Source organism: Miniopterus schreibersii (genome assembly GCF_964146895.1).
Source record: "Miniopterus schreibersii genome assembly, chromosome: 9".
Lineage (NCBI taxonomy): Eukaryota > Metazoa > Chordata > Mammalia > Chiroptera > Miniopteridae > Miniopterus > Miniopterus schreibersii.
In genome coordinates this window covers 3,346,634-3,359,917 of record NC_138118.1, presented here as the reverse complement: position 1 = coordinate 3,359,917, position 13,284 = coordinate 3,346,634, and the positions used below count along the sequence as shown (strand labels likewise).

At 42.4% G+C, this 13,284-nt stretch overlaps 1 protein-coding gene and 1 pseudogene across 2 annotated transcripts; both read right to left on the bottom strand.

Moving 5' to 3' along the window:
- Nucleotides 1-5,101: 5,101 nt before the first annotated feature.
- LOC308562019 (GTPase IMAP family member 1 pseudogene) lies at nucleotides 5,102-5,913 on the bottom strand (annotated as a pseudogene). Its single transcript has 2 exons — nucleotides 5,898-5,913; nucleotides 5,102-5,764 (listed from the first exon to the last, which is right to left on the bottom strand). The product of its transcript is annotated as a GTPase IMAP family member 1 pseudogene (transcript).
- An 83-nt stretch (nucleotides 5,914-5,996) lies between these two features.
- Nucleotides 5,997-8,441, bottom strand: GIMAP2 (GTPase, IMAP family member 2). The gene is made up of 3 exons (XM_081147481.1): nucleotides 8,369-8,441; nucleotides 7,825-7,860; nucleotides 5,997-7,220 (listed from the first exon to the last, which is right to left on the bottom strand). Exons 1-3 carry the CDS (start codon nucleotides 8,379-8,381, stop codon nucleotides 6,229-6,231), a joined length of 1,041 nt encoding a protein of 346 aa, XP_081003607.1. The 5' UTR covers nucleotides 8,382-8,441; the 3' UTR covers nucleotides 5,997-6,228.
- Nucleotides 8,442-13,284: the final 4,843 nt, after the last annotated feature.

The following is a 13,284-nucleotide window of genomic DNA, read 5'->3' as shown; positions in this document are numbered from 1 at the left end:
CTTGGTCACAGTATGTACTCCTTTTTATATGTTAGTGGATTTTTAATTTTTTTTAGTATTTTGTTGAGAGTTTTTTTCATCCACATGTAAAGGAGATATCTATCTGTAGTTTTCTTTTATTGTGATGTCTTTTTCTGGTTCGGTATCAGGCCAATACTGGCATCATGGTAGAGTTTGTGAAGAATTGATATTATTTTTATTTTATTTTGATATAGCCCCATTTGTTTATTTTCTCCTTTGTTTCTCTTGCCCTAGGAGATGTATTGGCAAATACTGTTATGAGAGATGTTTGAGATTTTGTCGCCTATGGTTTCTTCTAGGATTTTTATGGTTTCATGTCTTACATTTAAATCTTTTATCCATTTTGAGTTTATTCTTGTGTATGGTGTAAACTGGTGGTCTAGTTATATATTTTTTGCATGTACCTGCCCATTTTTCCCGACACAATTTATTGAAGAGACTGTCTTTACTCCATTGTATGCTCTTGCCTCCTTTGTCAAATATTAATTGAGTGTAATGGCTTGGGTCGATTTCTGAGTTCTCTGTTGTGTTCCATTGATCGATATGTCTGTTGCTGTACCAGTACCAGGTTGTTCTGATTATAGTGGTTTTGTTGTATAATTTGATATTTGGTATTGTGATCCCTCCAACTTTGTTCTTCTTTCTCAAGATTGCTGCAGCTATTGGGAGTCTTTTTTTGGTTCCATAAAAATTTTTGGAGTATTGGTTCTAGATCTGTGAAATATGCTGTTGGTATTTTAATAGGGATTGCATTGAATCTCTAGATTACTTCGGGTAGTACAGACATTTTAATGATGTTAATTCTTCCTACCCATGACCATGGTATTTTCTTCCACTTGTTTATATCTTCCTCTATCTCTTTTTCTGACATCCTGTAGTTTTCTGAGTACAGGTCTTTTACCTCCTTGGTTAAGTTCATTCCTGTTTCCTAATTTCTTTGTTGCAATGGTAAATGGGATTGTTTTTTTAGTTTCTCTTTCTGAGAGTTCATTATTGATGTATAAAAATGCCATTGATTTCCAGTTGTTAATTTTGTATCCTGCTACTTTGCTGAATTTATTTATTAAATCTGGCAGTTTTTTTGTGGATTCATTAGGGTCTTCTATGTACAACATCATGTTTTCTGTAAATAATGACAACTTTACTTCCTTCCTTCCAACTTGTATGCCTTTTATGTTTTCTTCTTGTCTGATCACTGTGGCTAGCACTTCCAGTACGATGTTGAATAAGAGTGGCGAAAGTGAATATTCCTGTCTTCTTACTGATCTTAAGGAAAATGCTTTTAGTTTTTGTCCATTGAGTATGATGCTGGCTGTAAGTTTCTCATATATGGCCTTTATTACATTGCGGTATGAACCCTCTATTTCCCCTTTGTTGAGACTTTTCATCAAAAATGGGTGCTGGATTTTGTTGAATGCTTTTTCTGCGTCTATTTATAAGACCATATGATTTTTATTCTTCATTTGTTTATGTGGTGTATCAGGTTTATTAATTTGCAAATATTGAACCATCCTTGCATCCCTGGAATAAATCCCATCTGGTTGTGATGTATGATATTTTTAATGTATTGCTGAATCCTGTTTGCTAATATTTAGTTGAGGATTTTAGCATCTATCTTCATCCAGGATGTTGGCCTGTAATTTTCTTTCTTTGTAGTATCTTTATCTGGTTTGGGGATTAGGATAATGCTAGACTTGAAAAAAGAGCTTGGAAGTCTTGCATCATCTTGAGTTTTTTGGAATACAGTGGTACCTTGGTTTTCGAACGTCTCCATTGACGAACATTTCGGTTTATGAACACTGCAAACCCAGAAATAAAAGCTTTGGTTTTTGAATATGCCTCGGAAGTCAAACATGCCACATGGCTTCCGCTGAGGGCAAGATCCTGAGGCCTAGCTGTTGACTGTTGATCCCTTGTTTTTTTGAACGTTTCAGAACTCGAACAGTCAACCATTCAACTAAAATATGGCCGAATGGATTCTCTGGTGGAACCAAAAACCAATATCTAAAACAAAGATAAAGTTCAAACAAACAACTACTCTCAAACCAAATCCTCTGGTCTTAGAATCTTAACTCACACCGACTGATACCATGAATGCGACAAATGGGACAAAACCCAAATGGCGGAGACAGAGCATTCCTGGTGTGCACACCTGTTTGACTTCACCTAGTCTTTTTAAAAAATCCTCACCCAAGGATATTTTTTCAATTGATTTTTAGAGAAACTGGAAGGGGGAGTGGGAAGGGGGGGGGGAAGAGAAAGAAGCATTGATATGAGAGAGACATCAATTGGTTGACTTCTGCAAGTGCCCTGATGGGGGCTGGAGATCGAACCTGCAACTCTGGTATGTGCCCTTAACCAGGAATTGAACCCGAGACCCTTCAGTGCACAGGCCAACCTTCTAACCACTGAGCACACCAGCCAGGGCAAGTCTTTAGAATCTTATCTCATACCAACCAATACCAAAAATGTCTCTACAAGGTCCAAATGCCATAAATCCAAAATGGTGAAAATAGAGGATTCCCAGTGTGCACACCTGTTCAACTTTACCAAGTCTTGGAGCTTATAAACTCTCCCAATGACCATTTCCTTCTTCCAATAAAACATTTATAGTCCACTGATGCCGTGAGAGGGATCATGGGGAGTGTCCCTGAGATAAGAAACTCTTGGCAGCTTCGATCAGCAATTATCCCAGAGCCAGAATGTTTGAAGGTCAGAGTCTGCTTCTTTTGAAGTTAGTTTCTAGAATTCTTAAGCAAAGAGGCTGTTTACCTACAGTCACATTTAATTTGTAGGTCAACATTTACAGAAATAATGTTAAAGGACTGTTTAGGTGGGTTACAAGATGGGTCTGGTAGCAGGGGAGACGTGTGTCCCACATTGGAATGGGCTTTTAGGCAGATATGAGCAAATAACAAAATGTCCTGGGAACGTCAGAAAGGATATTGATGGAGATGCTGAAATGAGTCACAGACAAAATATTAACAAGACTGAATAAAGCCTAAGAAAAGACTGGGGGAAGCATCGCAGACCTGCCAGAATGTGGTGCATGTCAATCTTGGAGCAGGCAAAGGTGGTAGGATGGAGAATGGAGGCAGATTCCTTTCTAAAAGTAAATTCTACACATCTTCTCCAAAATGGGACCAGGTATCATGAGAGGGTGGGCAGTATATGACCTTGGCATCTCCTTCATAGATTGTAATAAAAATCAGGTACTGAACTCAGGTTCAGCTACCTGTTGCTTTGATAGCCAGTACTGGACAGGTGCTGGTGTAAGGAAAAGTGATTTATTCAAGAGCAGGCAGCCTGAAATGATGAGGGACTCTCGTCCCAAAGACCATCTTACCAATGGGACATGGGCGGAGGTTTTTATAAGGAGGGAGACTGAAGGAAAAAAAACCCCAACCAGAACAAAGGAATCCAAAGGAGAGGATTGAGAGTTCTCCATTGAGGGCACTAAGTGCAAGCCAACACAGTCTGTTCAGATAATTGGTTGAAGGTCAATGCATCTGCCAGAGCTGAATGACTGAAGGTCATTGCTTCTTTTGAAATTAGTTTCTAGAATTCTTTTAGTTTTTATTTTTTTAAAATATATCTTTATTGATTTCAGAGAGAGGAAGGGAGGGAGAGAGAGACAGAAACATCAATGATGAGAGAGTCATTGATCGGCTGCCTCTGGCATGCCCCTGACTGGGGATCGAGCCTGCAACCCAGGCATGGGCCCTGACCGGGAATCGAACCTCGACCTCTTGGATCCTAGGTCAATGCTCAACCACTGAGCCATGCCCAGCTGGGCGCTAGAATTCTTAAGGCTGTTTTTCTGCAGTCACATGTTAGTTAACAGGTTATTATTTACAGAAACAAGGTTAAAAGAATGATGGGGTAGGTTAAAAATCTATAAGGATCACAAAGGGAGGTCCTACCCTTTGTGAGAACTAGAAATATATTAAGGTGGGTCAGTGTCCACTGTGGTCTGAATGTTTGTGTCCACCCAAAATTCAAACGTTGAAAACCTAATGCCCAAGAGGATGGTATTAGGAGGTGTACCACTGAGAGGTCCCTCATGATCGAGATCAGTGACCTCATAAAGAGAGCTGACTGGTCCCTTCCCGTCTGTGAGGACACAGTGGCAAGTTGTTAGTCTGCAAGCCCAGTAGAGCCCTCACTGGAACCTTACTATGGGGCAACCTGGTCCTGATCTGGACTCCAACCTCCAGAATGTGAAAAACTCATTTCTCTTGTTCATAAGCCACCTTATGAACAAGGTGGTGTTTTGTGTGTGTGTGTGTGTGTGTGTGTGTGTGTGTGTGTGTGTGTGTTTTTAAAGAAGCCCCAGTGGATTATGACAGTGTCTAAATTAAAAAAAAAAAAGCTCAAAATAAAAATTGTTTTCCTTTTGCCACGAATCTGTTTTTTACTAGAAACTACCAGCCATTTCACTATTTTTCAAGAGAGAATGAATGCATGGAGACCACTAAAACGTTTTAAGTATGTTTTAAAGTTAGAGATATTTATTTTGAAACTGTGTACCTATAATCAAAATGGAGACTTAAAAACTTAAAAAGTGAACTTGGGGCCTTTGCAGAGTTGATAGTGTTTAGTTTTCTGTGTCATTAAAACTCTGCTTGAAACTCCAGGTTTCCTGTGGAATGAAGTTTTAGTTTCTGCTCAGCTCCACTGTCCTTTCTTGCCCAAGCATGTTTTCCATTGATTCCAGAAAGAGAGAAAGGGAGAGGGAGAGAAATATCCATTGGTTGCTTCCCATAGGTGCCTGGACCTGCATTGGAGCCCCCAATCTGGGTATGTGTCCTGACGGAATGGAATCCACTTTGAGTGCAGAGGAGGACACTCTAACCAGCTGAGCCACATGGGCTAGGGCAGGTGACCTGCCTTTTTAAACCTAACTATGGGTCCTGGTCTCGGCCCAGGCCAGAGACTAGCAAGTAGCAGGCAGGACAGGGCAAAGGTGCCTAGCAGCATGCCATCTACTGCCCAGCCTGTCCTGCAGCTCGAGCCCCCTTGACTCCTACGGGCACCCCTCAACAGGTTTTGGTCACCAGGTGCTGCCACTCTATGGGGTTCATGCAGGCCAGCACCAGGGCCAGGAGGTACACGTGGTGGGACTAGGGAGACCCGCCTGGTCCTACACCAGGTGCTCCACCAGTGCCAGCAGCTCCCGCACCTGGTCTTCCCGCACCCTGCCCATCACCAGGTTATTGAAGGCAGTTGCATACCCCGCCCCCACTGGGCCACCAGTTCCCAAAGCAGCCCGCAGTGGTCCGTGTTGGCACGAACTCCTGCAGCAAGTCCTCCTGGCTTATGAACAGCAGGGCCATAGGCTCCACCACCACGCTGTCCACAAACAGGTCCTTGAGTGCCCTCACCGCCTGCTGGTCCTGCTCAGTGAAGCGGCCCATCTGAGTCACCAGGAGCAGCACATGGGGGCTAGGCACAGACAGCAGGTAACAGTGGGCTGCTTCTCCCAGCCCGGGTGTGCCTTGGGGACTTGAGAGCTAAAAAGGCCTGGTTTGTCCACGACTTCTGCGTGCCACCTGTCCCACTTGTGGTTCCCCACCTCGCAGAACCTCGCAGGTTCTGGTCACTGAGGTGGCTGAGAGTCTGGAGAGGAAGTGCCTGTGGCCCAGGATGCTGTTCCCTGTGGCGCTCTCTCCTTCCCCTGTCTTCCCCACAAGGACGAGCCTCAGCCTGGGCTTTTGTAGGGCCTGTGCGGAGTCTTCGGAACCTGGAGGACAGCGATCTGTGAGCTTGTGCTCTCAGGCCTGTGACCGTTCAGTCTCCCCACACTCTGAGTCCTTTGACTGACATCAGATGTGTGAGTGTGTCTGTGTGTGGTTTGTGGGTAAAACTGGTTTCACTGTTGAAATGAGCCATGTGTCAATTTACCATCTTCTGAGGATAAAACCACAGAACGGGATTAAAGACACGTGACCTCAGGAACTTGACAGCTTACTTATATCATTGTTATTTTATTATATTGTATTGCCCATATTATTTTAAAGAAGAAAAGGAGTTTTGAGGGACACAAAATAGACTTCAGACATTTGCAAATGGAAGGAATTTTATGTTTACAGCTTTCAAAAGATTTTGATCTTCACAGAATCTCAAATATTTACTGGTGTCAGGCGTACATTTTACAGAGAAGGCCCTGAGGTTCACCCACTTAGCACAGTGATGATAATTACTGATCTATAACTGTCGTCTAGGAGTCTTGCCTTCCACACCAATGGTCTTCCCAGGAATTATCATTAATTTTCTGAAGAGAAGTAACCATAAGCTACAGAACAAATTGCATATACTATAGAGTAAGCAGTAAAAAAAATGGCATATTCTGAACAATACATAAAATAACAGAAATAGCAATTTGACAAACAACTGAATACAAATGAGAATACATAGTAATATTTTGATTAGACCTCTTTTTAGGCAATTTTCTTTGGCCATGGTTGTGCGCCATCTCTGAATTTCCATGTACCTTATAAGACTCCCTTTGAAATCCTTTGACCTTTCCTCTGACTGCTCAGGCCCACAAACTGACCCACTCACTAGGCTGTACAGCTCATTGGTATAGTGCTCACCCCTTCTCTCCATCACCAGGCCCTCAATCAAGTCCATTAGCTCCTTCACTTGGTCATCCCGATCACTCCCTTTCGCTTGGTTATTAAAGCCACAGGCTCGCCCCCCACACGCTGCCACCAGCTTGCCCAGGGCTTTATTTGCGGAGTCATGGATGTACTCCATCAAGGAGTCTCCATCGAGGTCTTCTTTGTGGGTGAAGAGGACAATGGTGTGTCTCATGGCATCCTCTCCAAAGATCTCCTTGACCCTCTGTGCAGCCTGCTGGTCCTCAGTGGTGAACCGGCCCAGCTGCATCACCAGGAGTAGCACATGGGGCCCTGGGGCCGAGAGCAGGTAACACTTCTGCACCTCTGTGTACAGGGGACCAGAGTGGTCCTTCCCGGAAAACATATCTGGCGTGTCAATAATGACCATCTCTCTCTCGCCCCAGCTCCCCCGACTTTCACTGCAGGTCTTAGTGAAGGTCTGGACGCACAGCTGGGACGCAAATGCTCGCTTCCCCAGGATGCTGTTCCCTGTGGCACTTTTGCCTGTCCCTGTTTTGCCCACCAGGATGATTCTCAGCTCTGATCCTCTGGTGGGGTGGTTCTTCATATATGGTTCTGTTGGGAGCAAGTTTATGTGTTATTACTATACGGACCATCCAATGGAATATTTTTAATGATCAGGAGTTAGTCTCACATTATGGGAAAAGGTACCCTCACAAAACATTGTATTTGTGAAATAGAAGGTAACTAACTCATCAAATAAAACAAATTAATCGTGGGCTTTCAACACCTGGATTTCTCTAAGACCATAGCATATTGCCATGTTGGATCCTAGGAAAACATACTAGGGGAGTTGGGGATGAGATGGATTTAGAAACAGATTCCGTCATGCAAGGCTTGCCTGAATCACTCTGTTCTGGCCTCTGAAAGACCAATTTTCCAAGGATCAGAGATGTGGAGCCAAATTGTGGATTCCACCTCCAGGTGGGTTAAGTACCCTGACCTTGGCTGAGCATTTTACACTGCTCATTCCATATTTCCCTGTTCCACCAAAGAGATGGCTGGAACAGGGAAATATGGAATGAGCAGCGTAAAATGATTCTTTCTAATGAACAAACAGTCATAGCTTGTACTCTGCGTAGAGAGGATAGCTTGGTTTTTATAAAAAATGGACACAGAATATGCAAAGAGGAACACACACCGGAAGTCACTTTCTTACCCGAGCCACTGCATTCACTTTGGTCCATTGCGGCTCCTGAGGGACAGAGACCAGAGGGCAGTGAAACAGCAACACCACCCCATTATCTTTTAGTTCTGAATCTGAAAGACCCTTATGTTCCTAGAGCAGGCTCACAGCCATGCGTCATCTGTTTACACGTAGCAGACAAGGTGGATGGAGACAGAATTAGTCGGTAATTTACAGAGAAACCAAGTCACTTGCCTGGAGTCACCTGGTGAGTCTCTTGTTTGAATCTGGCAGCATATCCAAAGCGACAAGGCACAGAAAACTCAGGCCACACATTAACGCGCCCACGTTCCTCCCGGTGAGTGCCATTTATTGTCTTTATGCTAAGGAGCCTCTTTGCCAGAAACGTGTAAACTAAGTCACACGAAGTTTACATTTCCTGTGAACTGGCTCAGCCAAAGGCAGTCGCTCTAAGTCGTTTCCCTTAAAAGAGGGTGAATTCATTCTTAAAATTTGTTTCCCAGCACAGCCTGGGAACTAGAAACCAACACTGCAGAGCTTTCCAACGTGGGCTTACCTGGTCGGCTCATCAAACACAGATAGATGGCTCCGCGTTCAAACCTGGGACTTGCCAGTTCAGCATCAAGAGAAAAAGAAACGAAACAGAAACCGTAGTCTGTCTCCTTCCTCTCTGTCACCTCCGCCCAATTTCCTCGCTGCAAACGAGCCTCTTCCGTGTCTGTCTGAAATGCTCCCTTACGCCACGTAAGCGAAACAAACTGTCCAAGTGGGAAATGAATCGGGAGTTATTTGCTATCACGTGGCCCAACTGTCTTTTCTCGTCAATAGAGAAAATAATGTCAACTGGAGAGGAAAGAAAGGCAGGGACCCTGGGGACGCAGGTCCATTGGATTTCTCCCCACTGGGGCTGTGTCCTCACAGGCACAAGTGTGCCTAAGCGCAAGGCGCCCTGAGAAGGTACTCAAACCTCATTTACCTGGTGGCCGTGACTGTTCTAGAGGCAGTCACCTGAGGGAGGAGAGAGAACATGTGTTAGGGGACACCACTTTTAGGGGACAGTACAGGGGGAGACAGGGACAGAAGGGGAAGCCTGAGAAAAGCTGTGTTGGCCGAGTCAGCTGGAGAGTAACGGTCGCTGCCCACCCCAAGGCTGTGTAGTAACTCACTTGTGGCTTCCCTGGCACACCTGCTTTTCTTTCCTGTCCACTTCTGTCATTTCAGGGGATACACCTCTCGGGGTCAACTGTCTAGGTAGTGTCTCCAATAAAACTCTGGGGTGTGTATACTCAGGAAGATCACTTCAAAGAGTTCAAGTGGAAATCCTTCCAATGGGCTTTTTTTCTTGCTTACATGACAATCATCACAGCAGGGGAGAGAGACTAGGACACTGAGATGACCTGTGAATTCCCAGACTAGCAGTGACCCTGCTGCTTTCTGTCCTCAGCCATCCATGAGGAAGAATCACAGAGCCCTGACCTCACTGTCAGGGGGCTGGGGACGTGCAGGGGAGCCGCGGATGTCGATGAGCGCCACTCCTGTTCCACGCTGTTATCCCCTTCTTTTGAATCCCTCCAAGTCCTTTACTGGGCAGTCTCATAAATGTGTTTAAAGGACAATCCAATATGGCCCACTCCTGCTTACTGTCAGTAATCTATTCCTAAAAACACAACCTTCTGTGTCAAAGTACTAACAAGGTCCTATTTCCTAATTTTAATACGCAAAACAAAAATAATGCACTATACATCAAACCCAAAGCTCCTCAATTTCCTATATCCTATGCAAAATTCACGAAGCACTTATTAAAAAAAATTTTTTTTAAATACAAAAACCTTAAAACATTGCTTTTCTGAATACCAAAAAATACTTTTGGTTTATTAAAAAACCCTGTTCGATGACTAGTATCAAAAGACGAGATAAATGTTGATACAGATGGTGACTGCGGTTGTAATACTGTAGTGTGCGCTTGGACTTTGCTAAGACAGCCGGCCCTAAGGGTTCCCACACACAGAAATAAGATAATTATGTGAGGTGATGGGTGTGTTAATTAACCCGATGGTGATCATCACAAAGTACCCATGTATCAAATCATTGCATTGTACACTCTAAATATATACAGTGGTTTTATTTTGGTCAATCATACCTCAGTAAAGCTGCAGGGAAAATAAAAAGACAGCAAGTGAGGCTGGGAGCAACCAGAACATTGCTGGTGAGAGTAAAATAATAGGACACTTGGGACAAGGTCTGGCAGCATCTATGCCCTTTATTAGAGGTTTAGGTCCTTCTTCCTGGAGATACACACATTTCTTGCTGAGTTTATTCCTGTGAATATTGCTTTTCCTAAATGAGAATTTTTCCTTTCACCCTGTTTTCTAAAGAGCTCTTATTTTGTATGAAGGAATAAATAAATTTTAATGCATTGATTTAAAAGCCATCCAATTTACCTATTTTAGTATTTCAAAAATATAGTGTTATTTCCTTTTGATAATCTTGCGGTTTTTAGGTTGATCATAGACTTGGTAACAAGTAATGATACTTTATTCCCCTATTTCCAAATATATACTTTTTATTGCTTTTTCTTGTGTAATTACATTGGCAGTTACCTTTTAAGAAGTGAGCTAATGTGCTTTTATTTTAATTTTAGGGCATCTAAAATCTTATCATTAACAGTGATGCTGGTTAGGGGGACTGGGTTTACTCTGGTGGCAGGTGGAGGAGGGCTATAGTTCCTCTATTTGTCAGCTGATCGCACACTTAAGGCTGGAGCAATGAACATGGAACAATTGCATTGCAAAGGGAGATGGAGAGAACACAATGGGCTTAGGCTCCCACATTGTGTTGGTCAATTCTCATAGTTTGATTGGTATGTTTGCAAATCAAGGAAGCTCTTATAGGTGCTGGTGCTGTTTTATATTGATTATTTAACATGAAATTGATTTATAGCATTGCAGCACCAAGTTTACATAAGTGAGATCATAGGGTCTAACCTTGAACTCAGGGGGGAGTTGTCCTTTTAGCCACAGTCTGAAAGAACGCTTTGCTAGATGGACTAGTGGATCACGGCTGTTTTAAAATAAGAAAATTCAGACAACGGTCAGCAGTCTGGTAACTAGGAACCTCGTACATAGAGGGGTATGGGAAAGTCAGAGTCACCATTCGCCTCCCGCACATTTGTTGGTCCCATTTTACATGCCGGGCACTGTAGAGGGGACAAAGGTGAAAAGGTCAGAATCAGAGTGTGTGAAAAAGAAAATCACTAGAGAAATGCTATTGACCCTGAGGAAAAAACGGTTAGACCTCTCGTAATATCTGCTCCAAATTCCTGAGAGCACATTTTGAGAATCAGACTGGGGACGTCAGAGTGTCAGCAGAGAAAATGGCACCAGGAGTTGGATCTGTTTTTTCATCAGTTTATTTTGTTCATTATATTCCACATATGAGTGAGATCATGTGGTGCTTGTCTTTCTCCGAAGGGCTTATTTCGCTTAACATCTCCGGTTCCATCCATGCTGTCCCAAAGGGTGCGCAATCCTTCTTCTTTATAGCTGCATAGTACTCCACGGTGTGAATGTCCCACAGCTTTTTTATCTACTCATCTGATGGGCACTTGGGCTGTTTCCAGATCTTAGCTATTGTAAGTAATGCTGCTATGAACATCGGGGTGCATATTCTGTCTGATTGGTGTTTCAGAATTCTTAGGATACATTCCTAGAAGTGGGATCACTGGGTCAAAAGGCAGCTCCATTTTTAATTTTTTGAGGAACCTCCACACTGTTTTCCATAGTGGCCGCACCCGTCTGCATTCCCACCAGCAGTGTACTAGGGTTCCCTTTCTCCACACCCTCACCAGCACTTGTTGTTTGTTGATTTATTGATGGAGCCATTCTGACAGGTGTGAGGTGATACCTCATTGTGGTTTTAATTTGCATCTCTCTGATGATTAGTGACTTTTGAGCACTTTTTCATAGGTCTCCCTGCCATCTGTATGTCCTCTTCGGAGAACTGTCTATTCAGGTCTTTAGCTGATTATGTAATTGGATTATTTGCTTTTTTGGTGTTGAGTTTTATAAATTCTTTATAAATTTTGGATATTAAACCTTTGTCAGATGTATCAGCCAATATGTTCTCCCATTCAGTGGATTGTCTTTTGATTTTGTTGACAGTTTCTATTGCTGGGCAAAATCTCTTTAGTTTGGTGTAGTCCCATTTGTTTACTGTTTCTTTTGTTTCCCTTGCCTGGGGAGATATACCAGAAAAAATACTACTAAGAGAAATGTTTGAGGTTTTACTGCCTATGTCTTCTTCTAATCATTTTATGGTTTTGAGTCTTACATTTAAGTCTTTAGTTCATTTTGAGTTTATTCTTGTATGTGGTGTAAGAAGGTGGTCTAGTTTCTGTGTTGTTTTTTTTGCATGTATCTGTTCAATTTTCTCAAAGCTGTTTATTGAATAAACTGTCTTTCGCCCATTGTATATTCTTGCCTCTTTTGTCAAATATTAATTGGCCATATAGGTGTAGGTTTATTTCTGTGCTTTCTCTTCTGTTCCATTGATCTATATGCCAGTACAATGCTGTTTTGATTACCATAGCCTTGTGCTATAGTTTGATATCATGTAGAGTGATTCCTCCAACTTTATTCTTCTTTCTCAAGATTACTGTTGTTTGCAGGGACTTTAATGGTTCCATATACATTTTTGAAATATTTGTTCTAGTTCTGTGAAATATGGCATTGGTATCTTGATAGGAATTGCATTGAATATGTAGATTGCTTTGGGTAGTATGGACATTTTAATGATGTTAATTCTTTCTATCCATGAATATTATATAGGCCTCCACTTACTTATATGTTCCTCAATTTGTTTCTTCAGTGTCATATAATTTTTTGGGCACAGATAATTTATACCCTTGGTTAAAGTTATTCCTAGGTATTTTATTCTTTTTGAAGCAATTGTGAATAGGATTCCTTTTTCAGTTTCCCTTTCTGATAGTTCATTATTATTGGTATATAAAAATGCAACTGATTTCTGGATATCTCTTCTGTGTCCTGCTACTTTACTGAATTCATTTATCAGTTCAAGTAATTTTTTGGTGGAATCTGCTGTGTACAATACCATGTCATTTGCAAATAATGACAGTTTTGGTGGATCCTCAGGTGCTTGCTAGTGATTGTACAATATGGGTTTTGAGTCTAGTCTTTCAGGAGGGTCTCAAGTTACTCCTTCAGAAATTAACAAGACTTTGGTACAAAGCCAAAGGGTCTAAACCATTGGAAGCCAAGTGAAAAAAAGGAACACGAGTCCTGGAAAAAAGTCTTCCAATGATCACATAGCCTCTCAGGATTTTTCATATGGTTCTTGCAAGACTGAAAGTCTGCATGACCTGAGCAGTAAATATGCACCTGGGGAGTAGATGCAACTTTTTCTACTAACCTTCCCACCTTCTCCCAGGTCAGGCCCAGACAGAGGCAGCTTATC

Excerpts from the sequence above, each read along its gene's own strand:
- GIMAP2 (XM_081147481.1), bottom strand. Across the intron at positions 7,221-7,824 it reads AAGTGAATGCAGTGGCTCGG|AACCATATATGAAGAACCAC; the intron begins GTAAGAAAGTGA and ends TGCTCCCAACAG.